At 37.3% G+C, this 21,551-nt stretch overlaps 2 protein-coding genes across 5 annotated transcripts; one reads left to right on the forward strand and one right to left on the reverse strand.

Moving 5' to 3' along the window:
• Positions 1 to 204: 204 nt before the first annotated feature.
• On the reverse strand, positions 205 to 9,138 carry nadkb (NAD kinase b). 4 transcript variants are annotated; one of them, XM_082171892.1, is made up of 12 exons: positions 9,000 to 9,138; positions 7,924 to 8,184; positions 7,753 to 7,836; positions 6,843 to 6,972; positions 6,578 to 6,686; positions 6,367 to 6,452; positions 6,074 to 6,176; positions 5,813 to 5,967; positions 3,702 to 3,801; positions 1,878 to 2,035; positions 1,634 to 1,716; positions 205 to 1,362 (listed from the first exon to the last, which is right to left on the reverse strand). In XM_082171892.1, the coding sequence occupies exons 2-12, from the start codon at positions 8,172 to 8,174 to the stop codon at positions 1,203 to 1,205; spliced, it is 1,419 nt and encodes a 472-aa protein (XP_082028018.1). In that variant the 5' UTR covers positions 8,175 to 8,184; positions 9,000 to 9,138; the 3' UTR covers positions 205 to 1,202. The 4 variants fall into 4 exon arrangements, with proteins under 4 accessions (XP_082028018.1, XP_082028020.1, XP_082028019.1 ...); XM_082171894.1 differs by having other exon boundaries at positions 7,924 to 8,176; positions 8,985 to 9,133; XM_082171893.1 differs by lacking the exon at positions 9,000 to 9,138 and adding an exon at positions 8,724 to 8,974.
• A 3,080-nt stretch (positions 9,139 to 12,218) lies between these two features.
• Positions 12,219 to 13,297, forward strand: gpr160 (G protein-coupled receptor 160). Its single transcript, XM_082172870.1, has one exon. It carries the CDS (start codon positions 12,387 to 12,389, stop codon positions 13,290 to 13,292), a length of 906 nt encoding a protein of 301 aa, XP_082028996.1. The 5' UTR covers positions 12,219 to 12,386; the 3' UTR covers positions 13,293 to 13,297.
• The last annotated feature ends 8,254 nt before the right edge of the window (positions 13,298 to 21,551 follow it).

The raw sequence follows: 21,551 nt of genomic DNA on the forward strand, positions 1-21,551 counted from the left end.
CTCTGCAAACATTACAGATTGTTTCACTTACCAATAGTCAAAAACAATTAAATTTATTCCGTTATGCATAAGATTAAATACAAGATTGTACCACTGCAGGATGGATTGGTACATTTCAAATCTTGAGCATTAAGTAAATTTAATAAAAAATAGTCCCTAAAATATAAGGTTATATTTAAAAGGATAAAATAAAACATCCAAGATAAAAAGAAATTATTTTTATTGAAATATTACAAACCAGACAAATGCATGTCATAGTATCTCTTATTTACATCAAAAAGTAAACAGCTTACATTCAGCAATACCAGTTCTTATGCAATAATGTGATACGACCTAGATAAAGGATCAGTAATACATAGTGAGAAATACAAAACACAGTGCATTTGTAAAAATGAATAAATTACATCTTATGTAGTGCAAAGATTAAGCAAGGGATGGTGGCTTAAGAAATGCAGCTCTGAAAATGCAGTATATGTGACACCATCCTGTCGCCACAGGGAGGCTACAACGTTCTTTCTCAAGATCGACAGACGGCCAAACTGACAAAGAGAAAAACGAGAACACTTGATTCATATTCATAAAGGCTCTGCACAGGTTAGTCAATCTGAATGGAAATCGAACAGCTGAAGTGAGCTACAAGAAAAAGCCTGCCAAACCGTGTTTAATCTTAGTAGTTGAATGTACAATGTGTCTAGTAGAGTGCACAAAACTGATTGCAAACACAAAAACTGACAAAGAATAGCTTCATATGCAATTTATTACCACACAAGAGGAACTACTGTTGTAGCAAACCACATATAGCCCAACTCATGTCCAATTTAGTCAACAGCAACTGTTCTAAAGTAAATTGGCTAAGTTACTCTTCAGCATGTTGTTAATTATGAGAAGCCGTCAGCTACAACAACAGAATGTAGGAAACTGTCTGCATAATGACATTTAGCAATCATGCATCATGATTTTAGATGCTCTTAAACAAACTTTTAGATACCGATAAATTACGAGTAATCCAGGCTGACCTCTAACTAGTTAATGTGTTATTTTTCCAGGTAGAACATAAGCACTTGTGAGCTATAATGAAATTAATCTATGAATATGGACTAATGTAAATATAAAGAACCCTCCTTTTCAGTGAATCAGGAAGGAAATCGGAATTCTTTTGGAATGTCAACAGACTGTGAGAACACTTGGTTTTCATGGTGGTTTCAGTTCTCCGTTTCGGAAGAGTCGCTAACATCTGTTAAACGTGTTTGCTTCTTGCGGACGTTCCAGTGAAGACACTGAGCCAAACTGTCAAACCAGTCGTACACCAGATCGTGACAACAGATAGAAGGAACCGGAAAGCAAGAGGTCGTGATCTTAATGCTATGGGGGAAAACAAAACTCATGATTAACAGACACGATTGTTGTGAGAGTTCAAGTGATGATTTAATCTAAACTACCCGTTTTGTGTTACTATACAATGAAGTCAATGAATTTTTAATGAAAAAAGGGGCAAACTGCATTTGAACTGTACAAAGGCTGAGTGCTGATTCCTACTGATACTGTTGATACTCATTTCCATAACTGTAACACAGCTGTTGTTTTATCACTGCAAAATTTGTTTGCTTGTGGGATTGTAAAAAACAAGTGTCACCTGTCACCATGCTGGATTTCCTGCCTCTTTCTGCCATCAAATGAGACCCAGGCCGTGTTGCGAGCATCCGGCGATAGCGTTATCTGCAGAGTAAATACAGTTTGTCGTAAGATCACACCGTTCTTCTGAAGCTCTCATATGAGATGAATAAACAAAACAAAAAACCAAACAAACAAAAAACTCAAGTTTGCTTGGTAAATGTAGTCATTCAAATGGCTAAACCTTAGCAAAATGCCATTCTCACCATGAGCTCCACGCCAGCGGGCACCACTATGGGTCTGAAAGAGAGGGAGTGAGGGCAGATGGGGGTCACCATAATGGCAGGGACATTGGGATGGATCATGGAAGCTCCCGCTGCAGCAGCGTAGGCTGTGCTGCCCGTGGGGGTGGAAACTATTACACCTGCATAGAAACAAAGCCACATATTTACATCTATTTTCATGGCAGCTGGACTCTTGTCAAAGCAAAAACGACCATAATTTACTGTGACCTGCTTGGGTTAGAAGAAAAAAAACTAATCAATCACTGGCTGCGTTTACACTTGGCATAAACATGCGATCACCGTGATCCGATCATAAGTCAATCAGGACACGGTGCGTTTACACCTGTCCACATCAAGTGGCTTCTGTATCTGGATAACAGATCGGATCTCGCATTCCCGTGGAGTAAAAAAAAAAAAAAGTATGGCTTTTGTCGACCTGAAAAGTGCGAAGTCGACCTGACGTGGTGGGTTTTCTTTTACAGTTTTCAGTCGGGGGACATTTTACAAATCTTGCAAAACCACACAGCTCTCAGTTCCAGAGAGAGGAGGGGGAATAATGACAGTGGGCGGGGTTTTGTGTGACGTCCACCTGTGAATGCAGACACGATGGCTGGATTGAGTTTACATTACACCGAGATCCGATCACAATGCGTCCTCGACTACCTCCGAACCTGGACACGCTGATCGGCTAACATTCCGATCAGAAGCGTGTTTACACTTGTCTTTTCAATGTGTATGTGGACAACATCAACAACAGGTCGCCTGTTAATGCCAAGTGTAAACACAGCCTTAGATGCTTACTAAGATAAGCTACACGCCATGGGGTTCTGTAAGGTTTTTTTTTTAATGTTTTTGAAGTCTCTTATGCTCATCGGGGCTGCATTTATCTGATCAAAAATACAGTAAACAGCAACATTGTGAAATATTACTATTATAATATATATAATTTTTAAGTCCCCCTGTAATTTTATCCCTTAAAACTAATCTTTTATCACCAAATTGACATTTAAAAAAAATCCTGTGAATTTTATCCCTTAAAACTAATCTTTTATCAACAAATTGACATTTAAAAAAAATTCCTGTGAATTTTTTTAATTCATGTCTTTAAATAGCTTGAATGTAATTTTACACCTTTGCTTTATTTAGTATAAGTTACGTGGACTCATGAATATGCTAATTAGCCATTCACACCAGCTCAGAGATTCACTCGGTCAACTTTCCTGAGGTAAACGCTGCACGATGGTATCTTTACAACATCGGACACATAGCGGTAATCAATATGATTAGCCTTTTGCTAGACTACGTTATCAAACAGCTAATAATGTGTTGCTAATGTTACATAAAACGATTTTTCCATATCAACAGAAAAAATATATATATATACCAGGATAACCTGGCTTCTCTCGAGACTCCCCTGCCCGTGAGAAACACCGGCGATTTCAAACCGTGTTTTTGAGATTGTCTTTTTTTCACTGCAGTTTTAAAGAGAAAATACTCAGCTATGGTATGTTGACTTATGATTTTTAGAGCATATTAAAAAAATATCACAGACAAAATCTTTCTAACATGCTGATTTGCAATGTTGAATGTTTGCAATTATCAATGTTGAAAACTACTGCGCTGCCTAATATTTACATGGAAACCGTGATACATTTGTAGATTCTTTGATGAATAGAAAATTAAAAAGAACAGCATTATTACAATGCGTCTTTCCTGTCACTTTTGATCAATTCAACACAACTTTGTTGAATAAAAGTATTAATTTCTTAAGATAGATAAAAACTGGTCGGGCCAATCTGTGCTCACCGTCTCCCTGTACAGATGTGATGAGACGTCCATCCAGGTAAAGGTCAACATTGGACAAGTAGGATGAGGGTCCTCTGTCCACCACCACCTCATTCAGCACCTTCATACACACACATAATATCCATAACACAGATGGTGAATGGATGAATTACACACAAAAGCAGTGGTATTTCTGCACAAATCACATGCCACTCTGGTCAAAAATATCCATCTCAGACATAAAGAGCAGGTTGTCAATGACATCATGTTATTGCTATGGCAACTGGACATACAGACCTATCACAGCTGTTATTTTTAAAAACTCCTATTATGTCTGTCACCATGGAAAAATGTCTCTAAACAGTCTTGAAGGACATAAAAAAAAGGGAAAAAAAGAAAGAAAAGAAAAAACTGTAGAATTAGACTGGCCTAAACAGTTGTTTAAGCTTCTTTGGCCTAAAAAAATCTTTTTTTTTATTATATTCAAAGAGTGCCCTTACATGGCAGACATTCATGTTTTTTTCTTGTGCAACAAATTTCAAGATCTGCTTTGAAGTCATTTTACTTGTCTTCTTGTCTCCTCAACCCTTATAACAATTTATAGTTACAACAATAACTAATGTATATGAATGCTGCATTCTAAAAAAAAGTTGTAAATTATTTTATGGCTAGCTAATAAATTGTATATTCATTGTGAGCAGGTACAGGTACATGCATTTATATGTATACGTTTATAAATATGCCTATGTTTGTGGATATGCATGAATACAGATGTATTCTTATCATCCAAAAGTTTAGGGTTAGCAAGATTTTTACTAATTGTTTTTTAAAGTCTCTTATGCTCAACAAGGCTGCAAATAATTGATCAAATACAGTAAAAACAGATATATTGTAAAATATTATTACAATTTAAAATAGCCGTTTCTAATTTAATATATTTTAAAATGTAATTTATTCCTTTGATGGCAAAGCTGAATTTTCAGCAGCCATTTATCCAGTCTTCAGTGTCACATGATCCTTCAAAAATCATTCTAAGATGCTGATTGTGTGCTCAAGAAACATTATTATTATTCCCATTTTAAAACAGCTCTTCTAATTATCATTAATGTGAATGGATGAATTACACACAAAAGCAGGTGTATTTCTGCACAAAACACATGCCACTCTGGTCAAAAATATCCATCTCAGACATAAAGAGCAGCTTGTCAATGACATCATGTTATTGCTATGGCAACTGAACATACAGACCTATCACAGCTGTTATTTTTAAAAACTCCTATTATGTCTGTCACCATGGAAAAATGTCTCTAAACAGTCTTGAAGGACATTAAAAAAAAGGGAAAAAAAGAAAGAAAAAAAAAACTGTAGAATTAGACTGGCCTAAACAGTTGTTTAAGCTTCTTTGGCCTAAAAAACTCTTTTTTTAATTATATTCAAAGAGTGCCCTTACATGGCAGACATTCATGTTTTAACATTATTATTATTCCCATTTTAAAACAGCTCTTCTAATTATTATTAATGTTAATAAGAAGACAGCAGTCGTGGGGTTGATTTATATTATTGTGAAAACTGTTATACATTTTTCTTTGCAGGATACTTGGAAGAATAGAAAGTTCAAAAGAACAGAATTTATTTGAAACAGAAATCTTTTATAACATTATAAATGTCTTTACTGTCACTTCTGATTAATTTCACACATCCTTGCTAAAAAAAAAGTATTGATTTCCTTCAAAAATAAATCTTACTGACCCCAAACATTTGAACGGTAATGTTTATGTATACATTTATAAATATAAATGCACTCTTGTGTGTGTGTGTGTGTATATATTATATTTTATTTTATTTTATAACCTATTATTTGGTACAAAGTACTAGGTAAAATGGCATGACATAAAAAAAAAAAGGCCCTTAGCTTGTTTTATGGTATCTCCCTTTGTGTCATGTGACTGGTAGACACCATATCATCAGATTTTTTTCCAGTGTCCTAATTGGTGGATTGCAAGTTTGAATTTTGTCAGTGTTTGTATTTAAACAACCTTTTGTACTTTTTTTGCCCTGTGTGCCAAAATGTGTGGGCAAATAACAGACAGACTTTGTCTCAAGCCCAATGTTTTGATTGAGTGCTGCGTTACCTGTAACTGCAGAGTGATTTTGCCTGCCTCGTTATTTATGTGGTTATGAGGCACTATTCCGTTCTCCTGAGTGCTGAAGAGCTGCTCGTTCCTCTGGAACATGCCTTTCACCACCTTAACTTTCAGACGACTGCGCAGAATGATGGCAGCATTACCTATAAGAGCCAGACACAAACACTTCAGATAACAAACAACATGCTACTAAAACAAGTTTGTCTAGATTAAAAGATGGAAAATATTAGAAACTTTCAATCATTCTACCTTCAAAAACTTTATCCACCTCTGTTTTAAAGGACTCAAACTTAAATGGTGTGAGAAATCCTAAGGAACCCAGATGGAAGGCCATGACCGGGGGAACACTGCCCTTAAACAAACGAGACAAAAAACCTGGGATGATTACACCACATTTGATTCTTAAATCGATCTCCAACTACCTTTTGCATATCCAAATTCTCTCAGCTAATATGGAGCACACAGAGACCATCTAATGGAAAGCAGCTGAGAATGACCTAGTAGGAGATTCTTGTGCACAAACAAATGAGATGAGAGAATACCTGGAAAAGAGATGATGCATACAGAAGAGTCCCATCTCCACCCAAACAAATAATCAGATCAATGCAGTCCGAGATGTCATCATACCCTGTATGAACAAACACAATGATGAATCGCTCATTTTCCTAATGCACCTACTCCATTATTGGTTAATGGTGTGTCAGGGTTATGTAAATACGGTTACTGGTCAACCTGCCGACAATTCACTCATACCTTCCCTGAATGTGCACAGCTGATTGCGGATGGCGGAAAATGACTCATCCTTCATGAGAGAGCCATCGTCCACAACTTTCTTCTCCACATAAACCATCAGATGTTTCTCCTGATGGTAGAAATAATTTAGATCAAATTTGTATAACCAAATCTAAGCATAAATCTTATATAATATGATGAAAATAAAAGGGTAAAAAATAGCACCTGTAGCTTTAAAGACTCTAAATCAACAACATGCTTCTAGATTGGATTTTGTGTAACCTACCTCCACGAGAAACCTGCAAAGCTCTTTGAACGGCTCCAGCAGGGTCTCGTCTCGGATCTTTCTGATGATCAGGACATTGAGTGGTGGTTTGCTCCAGGTGAGCCGCTGGCTGGCTGGATCCTGAATGTGCCTGCCGGGAAAGTCGACAGAGTAGGCAAACATTCTAAGAGTCTGCACTGTACTTCACAAAGAGAAACACTGCATGTACTTTGTACACTGATTACGCAACTTACAGTCATGGTCAAACATTTTGTAAGCACTGTAAATGTGGACTTCTGCTTTTGGTTTCTGGCAGATCTAGGATCAGATCATTCTTGATATTGATAAATGGGTGGAAAAATGAAAATAATAATATTTTCACCAAATAATAGGTGTTATGACACATTCACTGTTTTTTTCTTCTTACTTTGTCAAATATTTAAATAAATCTTTAATACACACATTTTATTTATTGTACCAAGGAATAACCAAGCCTAAGTAACAGCTAGGTTTCTATCATTTAAAAAATGTAATGTTGCATGACATCCAGAATAAGTCATTTTTAGATTCACTCTAATCATCCTTATTGACACAGAAATATGAAGAAAATGTGAAGGCACAACATCAGATATCAAACCATAAAACCCCACATTACCCTCTGCGTGCATTCTGTCCTGAGGGGTGTAAAACAGGCATAGTGCTGGAGGGCTTTTGGAAGGGGTCCGTTAGAAAGTTCCAACATGAGCGCTCCTGTGACGGTAGCAGCAGTACCCGACTGCACTACAATCCAGCTCCACCCAAAAAAACGCCCTCTGGCACACAGGGTCCTGTCACTTGTTTGTCCAATCCTTTGCTTGACTTAATGTTTAAACAGTAACAAGGGATGTGACCTCACCCCTCACCTAAAGAAGGCCTGCCTGCGCTTACTTACATGACTGAGGTCGGGTTGGGAAGAACACAAGCTTTGGGTCCAAAGTGAGTAGCAGGATATGGTCCATGTAGAAAGTGCCCTCGTCTGGAACAAACAGACATTCCACTTAAGTCCCTTCACATTTTTATCTTTAGAGTTTAACTGATCTACATCAAATGGCATGTTATATACCTGCATCTATCCCATCTTTTTGGGCAACTCTCGGCAGTGTCCTCCGTTGATGCAGAGGCTTCTGATTCGTGCTGTTCAGGCAACCGATGTACGCTTCCCCCCGACAGGTGTTCTGGACAGTCCGGCCTCCGAAGAGACCTCTTCACCTCTTTCCGTCTCCTAGGAAGTTTCCCCTGCCGCTCCTGCTGCCTCTGTGACCGCTTAGATGAACCACCCTCCTCCACCTTTCTGGAGGGCAGCCCGTCTTCCATGCCTTCAATTCTTATGGGAAAAAACAATTCAATATTATTACAAGAATCAAATAAATTCTAAAAATGAGGTGGAAGACTTAATTGAGCCCCCTCATCTGGGGGCAGGGGTTGATCTCACCCCTGCTTTATATGAGATATTGTTGATCAAAATAGACATTTTGACATGCATTACAAAACAATGGCTTGTGTGAACAGAGGAATCAAACATATTCAGCTGGTTTCATGTGTAAATACATTTATATATACATATGCCCTCCCTCATTCAGACACTAGTATTTCATAACTATTATTTAACTATTTTAACACAATTCTATTATTATTATTATACATTTAACTTTTAGTTTAATTTAGAGACTACATTAAATATATTCATAATTCGCCATATTGCAATGCAATTTAGCACAAACTAGATGATTTAAGATGTAAAGGGGTGACGACTTAAAAATATACTAAAATATAGTCACTTTAAACTGTAACACTAAAACCTTAGTGTTGATGAAAACAACTCCATGGACATGTTATCTGTCAACTAACCATGTATTTATTTACCATGAATAGCCAGCAAACGCATCTGATGTGAGCTGCACAATACGCAAAGGCAGATTTACTCATACTACTAAACATGCAAACTATCAAGCTATTAACAAGGGGTTTGCGGTCACAAGGTGACAAGGATCAATTGTCTTAAATAGGTTAAGCGACACGAGACATTGCACTGAAAGCACACATCAGTAGGATCATATCCATCGACCAAAACTTCCCATAAGTTAAGATAGCCGCTCGAAGCTAACGTTAGCTAAGCAAACACACTTCCCCAGCGCTTACCACACAACACCGCGAAACTTCCCTTTTGGACTTTACAGTCTTCACCACCTAAGAGGTAAATTGAATACACTAGACCGCGTTACCTTGACAGCAACATTATTTCTACTAAACCACGCTAAACGACTGTTAATATTATTTATTATGGGATGTCCACTATGACATCACGAGGCTGACAAACTAGCTGCTGCGCAGAATCTCTGAGAAGCTAATTGAAACTCTTATCGCTATAGTTTGCCTTGATTTTTGTATCGATTTTTCTTTCTTTATTTTTGCTTTTTGTGTTGTTTTGATACATTTGTTTAGTCATACTGAAAAAAATGCCCTTTATGGACAACCTGACCTCAACAAATCAAGAAGAAGGCTACACATGTATGCTTGCGATTCATAACGTTACGCCTATTGTCAACTAACGTTAGGCTAAACCTCACACGGTTTCTCGAGTAGGCCTAAATAAACAGTACAACAATTAAAAAGACATTAATTTAATCTTGTCATATGATAAATTGTTTTACTTAGGTGTGTAACTGGGACGATTACACAAATGGATACTTCTCCAGGGTGAATAAAGCAAAAAACAAACAGGCGTGGTTTGTAATTTTTCATTCTTTCAACATGGGTTGATTATCATGTCAATAGCAGCTGCACTTCTTCATTCATTTCACTCGGTTAACACATCCGTCTTCCAGCGACGTTCTGCTTTTGCAGTGAAACCGTACATAAAAACCAATGCAAAAAAAGCTGATGTTATTATTTTTACATGTTCGTTGTTCCTAGGGTTCTGCTACATTTAAACTGCTTTATTACGTTAAAAAGGCTACTGGCAAAATGTCTGCAATAGTAAAAAGAAGAATTTGTGATTTGAATTTTGTTTGCAAATAAAACAGTGCATGGCCATCAATTGGGGAAAGTGATTTTTGGGTGCAAATAGTAGGCTATGCTATTGCTAACCAGTCAAGACATGTTCCAGGACCTAGATCAATATCTTTTGTTGATCCTGGAACATTCCTGTCCAAAAACATAGTCCTAACCCTGCTTACCACTAAACCTATTATTAACCCAACTTACTCCTGAAGTCAGAGGGTAAGGAGAGATTTATAAGAATGGTGCAGAAGCTCCAACACTGGTTTTAAGCCTTAAAATGATCTGTAAACTTATCCATGATGATTGATTGGAATGTTGTTCCTATCCTAGGTCAACAAAGATGTTGATCCTGAAACATGTTATTGGTAAAAACATATTCATCGTCTTGTGTTCGAATGTTTGTTACAAAATACCTTCTTTTTTTTTTTTTTTTACCTGTTTTGAGTTCTGAAAGTTGAAAGGTTTGTTATCTGTTCACTTTAAACCACCTCTGGTCAAAAAGTGAATTTAAGCAAACCATGTTTCATCTCAAAACCTTCTCATTAACACTCTGTCTTGGGCTCATTGGACAGCCATAGAAGGATTGAGCTGCACCTGCATCTTGTAAATTGTGACCAGGGCCAGGCACAGCAATTTTAGCCAGGGATGGAGACAGAGCCATTAGTGTGTAATTATGACCACCAGCGTATAGTCAGAACAATCACTCATGATACATCCCAGGTTTAAACATCATTTACATTTACATTTATACATTTGGCAGACGCTTTTATCCAAAGTGACTTACATTGCATTTCAAGGTACACATTTACATTCTTATCAGTTCTTGCTTTCCCTGGGAATTGAACCCATGACCTTGGCGTTGCAAGTGCAAGTTTGAGCTACAGGAAAGCCTCAGCATTAGAAAGTATTGGTCCACTTGATGTGCCTGCTAATGTCAGACACCTCCCTAACTGTCTATTCTGAACATTACAAATGCTCTGTTTTAGCAGTTTAGACTTTTAAAGCATATTCTTGTTCCCAGTAACGACTCCCTTTTAAAGTCAAGCCCCTTCTCACACAATGATATATACTCTTTTACCCTTAGCTGAAGAGACAATGAGGACTTTAAGTAATAAACTCTCTTAAACACTTTTCACATTCTCACTAGTTTAATTATTTAGTAATTTTATTATTTTTAACTTGTCTACTAACAAATGTCCAACAGTGGACACACGTGCATGACTGAGGAAAAGTTTTGTCATGTTTTTTATTTATTTTATTTTTAAATATTGAACATTTTCACCTCAATGTCATTGCCACCACAATACAGATTTTATTTTATATTTAATATGCTGTAAAAAATGTTTTTTCACATTTTAACTGTAAAAGACAGTAAAATTGCTACAGTAAAAAAAAAAAAAAGTATACTACAGTAAGTTCCCTTACTATATATGGGTAAAAAATTTAATAGATAACCTTACATGTCATGTAATTTTAAGATTATGTTAAATGTAGCCGACCATTTTTGGAAGTAAAAAAAAAAAAAAGAACAAATCATCTTATAATTTACAGTGCCAAAGCTGTAAACTGAATTCCCTGTGACACTTCACATTTGATGTTATTGTTTTTTTTTTTTTTTTTTTTTATAATTATGCTGCTTCTTAATCTTTTGTTATCAATTATGCACATTAGGGTTAAATGTTACACCTTATGTTTTTATATTTCTATTATTATTTAATATTATTTTTAGTGTCGTGTGAGTTACCATTATACTGTTTGATATTTGTGTGAATGACACTGCGTACGCCTTCCATATATATTCATATTTGCCTCAGCTCTATGGATAAGCTGCTTGTGATAATGTGATTTATCATGTGACTTTCTCTTTCACTTTTGGGAAACTTTAGGGTAAAACAATTTACTTGTGGAAAAATAGTTTGTTGTCATGCAATTATTTCCTCAATCAAATATATATTTTTCTCTTACAGATGGATATAAATCATTGTCGCATAATAATGTTTGAAATGGTTCATGATTATTCACACTGTGTTTCACACTTTGTTTAGATCATCATAGTTGTAAGATATTTACAGAAATATCATAGATATTTGTATACTGTATGTATATATATATATATATATATATATATATATATATATTATATATATATATAGTAATTGATTAATTAAAGTGCAAGTACTGTATTGCTGCTATGATACTCTAGTTATTTTCATTTAAAATTTTAGATCTATTTTAATAAAGTTGTTGAATGAGTAGTGTTGTTGAATCAGCAATAGTACCTAAGAACGGATTAACTTAAAGGTAAACCAACACCTAAATTTAATTGTGTGGAAAAACGCTTTACCATAATAATGAACTTCCAATGAAAAGAGCTATTCGTTTGATGTGTAGGGCTGGACTTAGCTTAAATGGGGTGTGTCTACTGACAGTATTGGTGTAAACTGTTTCAATGAGGAACTGCTTGCCAGTTACAACAAAGACTAAAATTGTGACTGTTGTGATTTCTGCTGTGGACTATGCCTTACCATGGATACATCAATCCCTTCTCTTCTGCTGGTTCTGTGGCTCAAGAGTTTCCTGAACTGGCTGGTGGTCGTGGTACAGCGACACTACATGATCCGGACTTTCTCAGGATTCTTTTGCATTTCCTTGGCACTGACTGACAGTCTCTTGAGTTTTGTCCTCACAGCTATTTTCTATCTGGAAGACGTCAGCATCTCAGGCTGGCACTTCACCAGGTACTACATATGCCTACTGACTCAGATTGCTTGTTTTATCTACGCCATGCTCCACTGGCCAGTGTTCCTCCTTGTAGGACTAGATAACTTCTGGACCCTATCATCAAGCTCAAGACACACATCCTGGACACAAAAACTGACTTACATTGCGGGAGTGTGTCTCCTTTGGATTCTAGCAGCTTTGTATGTTTTCAGGGTGGATGACGTTGCTCTACTGTTTGGAGATGATGAGAAGCAATGCAAGCTGTTCAGTAGCCCTCAGAGTTCTCAGATTCTTGTTGCGTTGCTACTGACTGTCACCTTTGTCATGCTTTACTCATACACTCCGTTTGAGAAATGGAGGGTGCAGGTTTTTCTGCATTCCACTCAACAATGCTGTTTGTTTTGTTTAAGGAGGGTTATGCATACGTTTCTCAGCACATGGGCCTCGTTTCTCGTTCTGATGATCATCGCACCGCTGCTAATGATAGAGATGCATGCGCACCTGCAGTTAAACGTCGTCTGGTTGAGTTTCCTCAACAGTTTTTCTGTCGCTTTGACACTGTGTCTCCGCTCTTTTACAACTAATTTCCAGAAAACCGGCACCATTACAGATGGTTTTTGTTCCTGGTACTTTTGTTTTACATATGGAGCTTACGAGTGTAATTATGGACAACAAACTGACCGCACTGAAGTTAAAACACTAAATGTTTGACCATTTATTGTGGAGTATGCGTATTTGTTTTTCTGTTTGCATTACAAAAATAAAATTAAACACACAAAAAAACTGATTCTCTTTAGTAGAATAAAAGTGAATAGGCTATACCAGCACCCTTTAAGACTAGGCCTACTGAGGTAAAATTTAAAGCAGCCACACACTACAAGATAATCGAGCCGATTTTGGGCCCAATTCTCCCCTTCCGACAGTAGGCCACCGATTTTCTTGATGGTTCTACGGATTTAAAAATGTTCACGTTACTGCACTGCGCGAGCTGGAGGTGAGCTTATGGAAGTAAAATAATGCCAAATGTTCTTGAAACAAAAAAGCCTGTTGAATTGCACTACTTGTAAAAATATGCATTGCATTAACCATGCTTGCATTTTATCTGGTCTTCGTCAACAACACGCGCTTTTGCACCACCTGCTGGTGAGTTCGACTAACAGCAGATGGAGAGTATGGTCGGCAATCTACTGCTTTTCCTGCAGTTCCTGGATGTCAATGTTGTCGAATTTGAACCACTGAATTTTTGGAAGCGAATTTGCAAAGCTCTGAAATATTCACAGCTTAAATATTCAACCATGTTGAATTTCAGCCCATAAAAATGCAAGCCCTAAAAATACAATGCATTAAAATGCAAGCATGGTTATCCTATTTTTTTTCAAGTAGTGCAATTCAACAGGCTTTTTTGTTTCAAAAACATTTGGCATTATTTTACTTCCATATGAGCTCCGCAACTGGTCTCCACAACTTCATCATCCACAGTGGCAGAGCCAGGATTTTTTCATGGGGGTGGCCAGGCAAGGGCCAGCAATCAGTCTGGGGTGGCACAGAAATCTTAATTATTTGATCATAAAAAATAATTTGATAATGTATTGGACTGTTTTAGTGCCTACACAACTGAATAAAGTTAATTTGTACTTAATTTTAATTGAGATAGTAGTGAATTAGGAATCATGGAATACTGAGTGAATTTTATTTTATTTTTATTAGTAGCCTACCCACCACCTCATATTAAAATTAATTAAATAGTAATCAAAGGGCACACACTATAGCTAAAGTTCAACTTGCTCAGTTAGCTTGGTTCTGGTTATCAAAATATCCAATAGCTTGTTCTCTTTTGAATCCCTATGTGCAAGAATGTGAACAAGGCCGAAGTCAACAAATTCTGTAGCCTATTTGGTCCAAACGCTGTTCTTCTTGTCCGTAGTCCGCCATGCATGTTTACTCTAAAGTCACATTACACGAGGGATTTTGCGAGATTTTCCGTGTTCCCACCGTGGGAAAATCTCGCAAAATCTCGCAAAATCCCTCGTGTAATGTGACTTTAGAGTAAACATGCATGGCGGACTACGGACAAGAAGAACAGCGTTTGGACCATATGCCCACCCATGATTCACACACACAGTCGGGACTCTGGTTTTGAGCTTACAGTCGATGGGCTTGAGTGGTCTGTTAGTGGTCTCTCACATTTTTTAAATCTATGAAGATTTTAAAAATCTTTTAATTTGGGCCAGCGTTAGTAGCCCACCATAGAGGTTATACCAACAGATTAGTAACCTTATTAAAACCCTCTACTGCATGAATTTTGATGACACATGATAAAAATTATTTCACATCATTTCCTGGCTCATTTGGGAACATTTTATTGATTTATTGAAAAATGTCCCTCCCCCAACCCCCCCACCCCAAAATATTTTTTTGTTGCCTGAGGGCAACGTTATGCAACAATGGTAAAGAATCATAGAGAAAATGATCATTATACAATTCTCAGAGAGCAATACAAAAATAAAAAAAATAATAAAAAAATGTCAAGAAATCATTTAAGTAAAAAGGGAAAAACACTTGAAACACATCAATATACTTGATTTGATACAGACATAGGTTTGTATCATGTAGTGCGTCATGTCATATCATGTACTTCATGTATCCTAATCAACCCCATATACACTACTGTATAATGACAAAAGTATTGGGACCCCTCCAAATCATTGAATTCAGGTGTTCCAATCACTTCCATGGCCACAGTTGTTTAAAATCAAGAACCTAGGCATACAGATGCTTCAACAAACACTCTCAGGAGCTCAGTGAATTCAAGCGCGGTGATAGGTTGCCACCTGTGCAATAAGTCCATTCGTGATATTTCCTCACTACAAAATATTCCACGGTCAACTGTTAGTGGTATTATAACAAAGTGGAAGCAATTGGGAACAACAGCAACTAGGCCACAGAGTGGGGTCAGTACATGCTGAGGCGCACAGAAGTCGCCAACTTTCTGCAGAGTCAATAGCTACAGACCTCCAAACTTTGTAGAGCCTCATGGAATGGGTTTCCATGGCTGAACAGCTGCTTCCAAGCCTTACATCACCAAGTGCAATGCAAAGTGTGGGATGCAGTGGTGTAAAGCACGCCGCCACTGGACTCTGGAGTGACCAATCACGCTTCTCTGACTGGCAATCCAATGGACGAGTCTGGGTTTGGCAGGAAAACGGTACTTGCCTGACTGCATTGTGCCAAGTGTAAAGTTTTGTAGAGGGGGGATTATGGTGTGGGGTTGTTTGGTGGAGGGGGGATTATGGTGTGGGGTTGTTTGGTGGAGGGGGGATTATGGTGTGGGGTTGTTTTTCAGGGGTTGGGCTTTGCCCCTTAGGTCCAGTGAAAGGAACTCCTAATGCTTTAGCATACCAATACAATTTGGACAATTTCATGCTCCCAACTTTGTGGGAACAGTTTGTAGATGGCCCCTTTCTGTTCTAACATGACTGTGGATGCTGCACATTAGTGTCACTTTGGTGACTTTGGGTGTTCCTGTGCACCCAGGAACCCTACATCTTCCCTACTTGTAACACATTATTTGCCATTGTGAGGTATTGTCCAAGACATCCTTGAAAAGTACCCCTTATCGCATAACGTTGCCCTGAGGCAACAAAAAGAAAAACTGAATTTGTGAACATGCAAAATAAAAAGAAATTCACAAAACCTGCCAAAAGGCTTCTCTACACCTTCATACACACACACATATTTTTTATGTACAGTTCATGTCATTTTAAATATGATTACTAAAGCAAATAATCTTGCTTTCATCTCACACCATGTGCTCCTGTGACCATGTGTCAGAAAAGGACGTCCCGCCTTCAAATTGTGCTTGATAGTGACTCCCAAACCTTATTGGACTGTTCTTTGATACTTTTTCAAACATTCTAATTGGTTGCAATCATTTAAAGAAAAATGTACTGAACACAGGGCTTAAGAAAACTTTCCGTTGCCTGGGGGCAACGCTATGCAGTAGAGGGTTATATTTCTGCTTCAAACGTAGAGCGATCCTGAAGTGTTGTGCTGAAGTGTCTATAGCCTACAAATAAACTGAACCAATTAATAGGTTTACATGGAAAATACACGTGTATGGAATAGTTATGAGACTAGCAATCTGACCGGTTTATTTGACTTCCTGATACTATTGCCGTTTAAGAATATTTACATAAGACCGCATCAGAGGGATTTCATCCAAAAAGAAAATGAGGGGAGAGCTGGGACGGTTGCAACACTTTTTGCCTTTCCTTGAGTTTCTCAGAGACTGTTTGTATTGCAAAGCCAACATTTTAATACAGTACAACATACCCCCATTTGTCAGCTACCCACCCACACTGCTGCAACATGTAGCCTACATATGATAATACAATTTATAGGCTACTTGAATAGACAGTCAAATGCACTGACAGTCCACATCAGTAAAACCATTCTTTAACTTCACTTTCAAATGTACTTAATTTACCTGTGCACAGACAGGGTCTTCACGAAGTTAAAAAAGGTTGTATAAAGACAGAAAAAAAACCAGCGGTTGGTTGGTTGGTTGGTTGGTTGGTAGGTAGGTGGGTGGGTGGGTGGGGGATTAAGGTAACAATAAGGTTTTGGTAAATTATTACAATACATTTGAACTACAAAATATTTTTTATAATCAACACTGAAATTGAATAATACTTATGTGAAATCTTACAGAACTATGTGTCTTTAAGTGAATGTTGGAAATTATTCTTATAGACTATATTCTTGCAAGGTCATGTGGCAAATGGCAAAGTGTTTTGCCTCAGACCTCAGTGTCCTGCCTTTATGCTTCATGGTTGCTGCTAACATCAGAACAGATATCAGAACCCCTATCTGTTGTGCATTTCCTCTCTTGAGGCATACTGAAAAAAACCCAGATTTTTACTTCAATAAAAACTGTTTATTTAAATAAATGGCATACTGGAAAAAACAAACAGATTTTTACTTCAATAAAATCTGTTTATTTAAATAATAAACATTAAAAGGGGAGATACCTGACTATTAAAAGGGGTTATTTAAGGGGTTAAATAAAGGGGTTATTTATTAATACATAATGTTTATAATACGTATGTTATGACAAGGTTTTACATCAATGTTGTGGCATGCTGCTACTGTCCCTATACACTGACAGTCATGATAAAACTTGCTATATAGCTTGGCACAATAGCTTTGACACATGCAAGCTTACATGGTGTTGTCAGACGGTATGGTTGAATACAATTATTTAAAGGGGTGGTATAATGCCCTTTTCACAAGATGTAAAATAAGTCTCTGATGTCCCCAGAGTGTGAATGTGAAGTTTTAGCTCAAAATACCCCACAGATATTTTTATATAGCATGTTAAAACTGTCACTTTTTGAGGGTGAGCAAAAACACACAGTTTTTGTGTCTGTCCCTTTAAATGCAAATGAGCTGCTGCTCCTGGCACGTGGTGGAGCTTAAACAACTCATGCCCTCTTACCTCACACACACATGCACTGAAAATTTCTCAAACTTTTAGCCTTTTATATTCAAACCGGACAAAGATGGAGAGACTCAAGAAGAAGTGACAACATGTAGAATGCAACAGGACATTTCTGAATGGTTAGTTGATGAATTTATGTAGCTTATGTGTAGTTATCTTCTAGTCATTGATTAGCATATTCTGTCATGATAATCTATAAATCGTGTTTAGGGGGCGGGGTTTATGTAAATTCTAGGGTTAGTGATATCCAGAGTTGCGACACTCTTTGATGTCGCCGCTATGGCTGTCACGTGGTTCATGTAAGCCCCAATAGTTCCAAAACGTACGCTGGCTGTCATGTTCTTCTATGGGACAGACAGCAGCGATTGCATTATTGAACGGTAAATATAAAATAAAACACACACCCAAGTACTTTTTCAGCTGTTATTGCATTATTGCATTTTGTTAATGTCAGTTTTGCATTTGGAGATAAGTTTTAAGCTATATTTTTGGAGGGAAAAGCTTAGTGTTCATGTTCGCATGGGTAGTAGCACTGGCTTTAGCGGCTCTAACTTAACTTTTCCATATCATTCATCTGATGATGGACGTCTCATGATATTTATTTTAGCACAACTGGGCTGTATTAGGCTATTGATTCCCGTGATTTTGCTTATAAATTTTGATTCAGCCATTACCTTCGTGATCACGCAAAGAGGTCTGCCGTGGCGGTCCGTTCAGAATTCGCTTAGAAGCTAGCTCACTTCTTCTGATGAAAGTGGCCACCCCCAGGACCATAACGTGAAACATAATCATGTTAAGACTAAGAATATTATTTTAAGATTAAGGCCATACACATTATCAAAACTGTAACAGATTAAAAACGAATTTAAGCATGGCTGATACAAATGAAGGTTTTCAAATAAAATATTTTTTATTAAACAATGACAGACAACAAAAATGTGTGCTTGTGTGTGTGAACAAGAAAAACAAAAACCAGGGGCAGGTGATCCATGAAACAGACAGGACTGGTGATGGCCATAACAATCCTAAAGGTCCAGCATTGTTCTCACAAGCCGCTTCACTCAAGACAATAATAACATAATGAAAAGTTAGTATATCCCAAAAAATTAAATTAAATAAAAGTTGCTATAAAGGTGGTAGCGATTCATTACCGAACTCTTAGCTGACGAAGTCGCGCTAGCTAACTAACGTTAGCTAGCAGGCAGTGCTTGAAAATTGGTTGAAACAACCAACATAAAATATAAATAATTACGCTGTGCATGTACAAATGAAGACCAGTATAAGCATCGCAAAGGGCCTCTGATACAATATAGACAGTTGACAATTCAAAAGAGGTCGATATTTCGGCAACTTAACTCTGGAACAACTCGACGCGCAGCAATGTAAGTGAATGGTGTCCAACGCCCAAATGACAGTGTTTGGAACTATTCCGATCTTCATATCCCGGAAGTAGGCGGTTAAAAGCGCCGCCATTATTTACAACGGAGGTCTATGGGAGTGTCGCAACTCTCTCTCTCTATGGCTCTGGTGATATCACTAACCCAGGAGGAATGTGGTGTTGTCCCTACCAGCCGTTTATAGCCCTTAAAAAGCCATTTCTTTATAAGAAAATATCTCCCTTTGCTTTGAACTTTGAGCGTTGTTACTTTGCAGATGTTGTTTATGCCCAAACAGCAATATTACACACTAACTAAAGTTAAGAAAGTGAAATCATAATCAACCACCCCTTTAAAAAAAATCTATGAAATTTTTTTTTTTCACACGAATTCGGTGTGGTGCTTTTCTGGTAATCAAATGAAGGCATAAAACATTAATTTAATTTATTTAATAATATGAAATTAAACAAACTTTTTGTCAAACAACGTGCTGCACAATGAGCTTTAGCCTACTGTTAAAATTAAAACATGGAAGAAAAATGTATTATTCCTTAAAAAATTAAGTTTTGATGATAATTTGGATTAGTATTATTATTACATTGAGACATATATAAATTCTACTGTACAACAGTAATAACAGTAATTACAGTTATTAAATACCGGAACTAAACAGTAATTAATTAAGAGAAAGTACACTGCCACCTTACTCCGACGAAAATGACTTGAACTTGGATAGTTTCAAGATAGTTAAAAATAATTAATAATACAATAATAATTGCATTGTTCAAATGTGTTTATTCTTGTTAGAAGACTTGTTTTTTTTTACTGATTATGAACACAAATTAATCATGACAAACCAAATTAATTTTAATTGTATTAAAGGGTTAGTTCACCCAAAAATGACAATTCTGTCAACCCCGTAAGACTTTCGTTCATCTTCGGAACACAAATTAAGATATTTTTGATTAAATCTGAGAGCTGGATCACTCCTCCATAGGTTTCTGTGAGATCGAAACTTGCCTGCCCAGAAAGTTAGAAAAGACAATGTTTAAATAGTCCAAGTGACTACAGTGGTTCAACCATAAGTTTATCAAGTGACGAGAATACTTTTTGTGTGCAAAAAAACAAACAAAAATAACAACTTTATTCAACTATTCACTTTCTTCTGTGTGGGCCTCTGAGTGAGTTCACGTAGTGTAACAGCGCAGCGCTTCTGTGTTGTACGTCAGCACGTAGGCTCACTATTGGCTGACGCTGGTCATGTGTGTGATGCGTGTGACGTACACAACACAGAAGCGCTGCGCTGTTATACATCTTACATTTTATTCGCTCTTTTTGTCCATAATGGACTGCGCGTCTTGTCACATATAAGCTTCGCTCCTGCCTCAAGATCTCTTACTGTTTACATGTCATAAAACCAACAAATTGATGTAGAGAGGAATCTTCCTCTGATTGTCCCTTCAGCATGTCAGTCGGAGTATCAGGCAGTAAAACAGTGAGAGATCTTGTGGCTGGCGCGACGTTTGGGCTGGTGCACTCCATTACGGACAAAAATAGCGAATAAAATGTAAGATAAGATGGCAAATAAGAGCAGAATTTTACTGTCTGTTTATACACGTAGACTACATCAATCAGAGTGTCTGGTAGATTTAAACAGTGAGAGATCTTGAGGCAGGCGCGGCGCTAAGTTGTGGCTGGCGCGTCGCTTGTAGGTGACGTGACGCGCTCCATTATGTACAAAAAGAGCGAATAAAATGTAAGTTAAGACGGCAAATAAGAGCAGTATTTTATTGTCTGTTTTACACGTGCATTAAATTGTGTGTCTGGTTGATATAAACAGTGAGAGATCTTGAGGCAAACGCAACGCTTAGTAGGTGTCAAGACTCGCGTTCCAGATTAAAATGGCAGAATTAAAAAATAAAGTAAGGTGGAAAATAGGTAGGCTAAATAAGAGTAGAAGTAAACGCGGGATGATTTTTGTTTAAAAAAACACCTTACATATTGTGTAAGGTCCCAAGGCAGGGGTCGAGTGGCAGGAGTGTATATCCGTGACGGGTCGAGTGGCAGGCGCGTATATCCATGACGGGTCTAGTG

The sequence above is a fragment of the Leuciscus leuciscus genome (assembly GCF_965113295.1).
Source record: "Leuciscus leuciscus genome assembly, chromosome: 6".
Lineage (NCBI taxonomy): Eukaryota > Metazoa > Chordata > Actinopteri > Cypriniformes > Leuciscidae > Leuciscus > Leuciscus leuciscus.

Coding starts and splice junctions, on each gene's coding strand:
- nadkb (XM_082171892.1), bottom strand. CDS start 8,174: ATGGAAGACGGGCTGCCCTCCAGAAAGGTGGAGGAGGGTGGTTCATCT. Junction 5,968..6,073: donor GGTGGATAAAGTTTTTGAAG/GTAGAATGATTG, acceptor TGGCTCTTATAG/GTAATGCTGCCATCATTCTG. Junction 3,802..5,812: donor AAATCACTCTGCAGTTACAG/GTAACGCAGCAC, acceptor GTGTGTATGAAG/GTGCTGAATGAGGTGGTGGT.
- gpr160 (XM_082172870.1), top strand. CDS start 12,387: ATGGATACATCAATCCCTTCTCTTCTGCTGGTTCTGTGGCTCAAGAGT.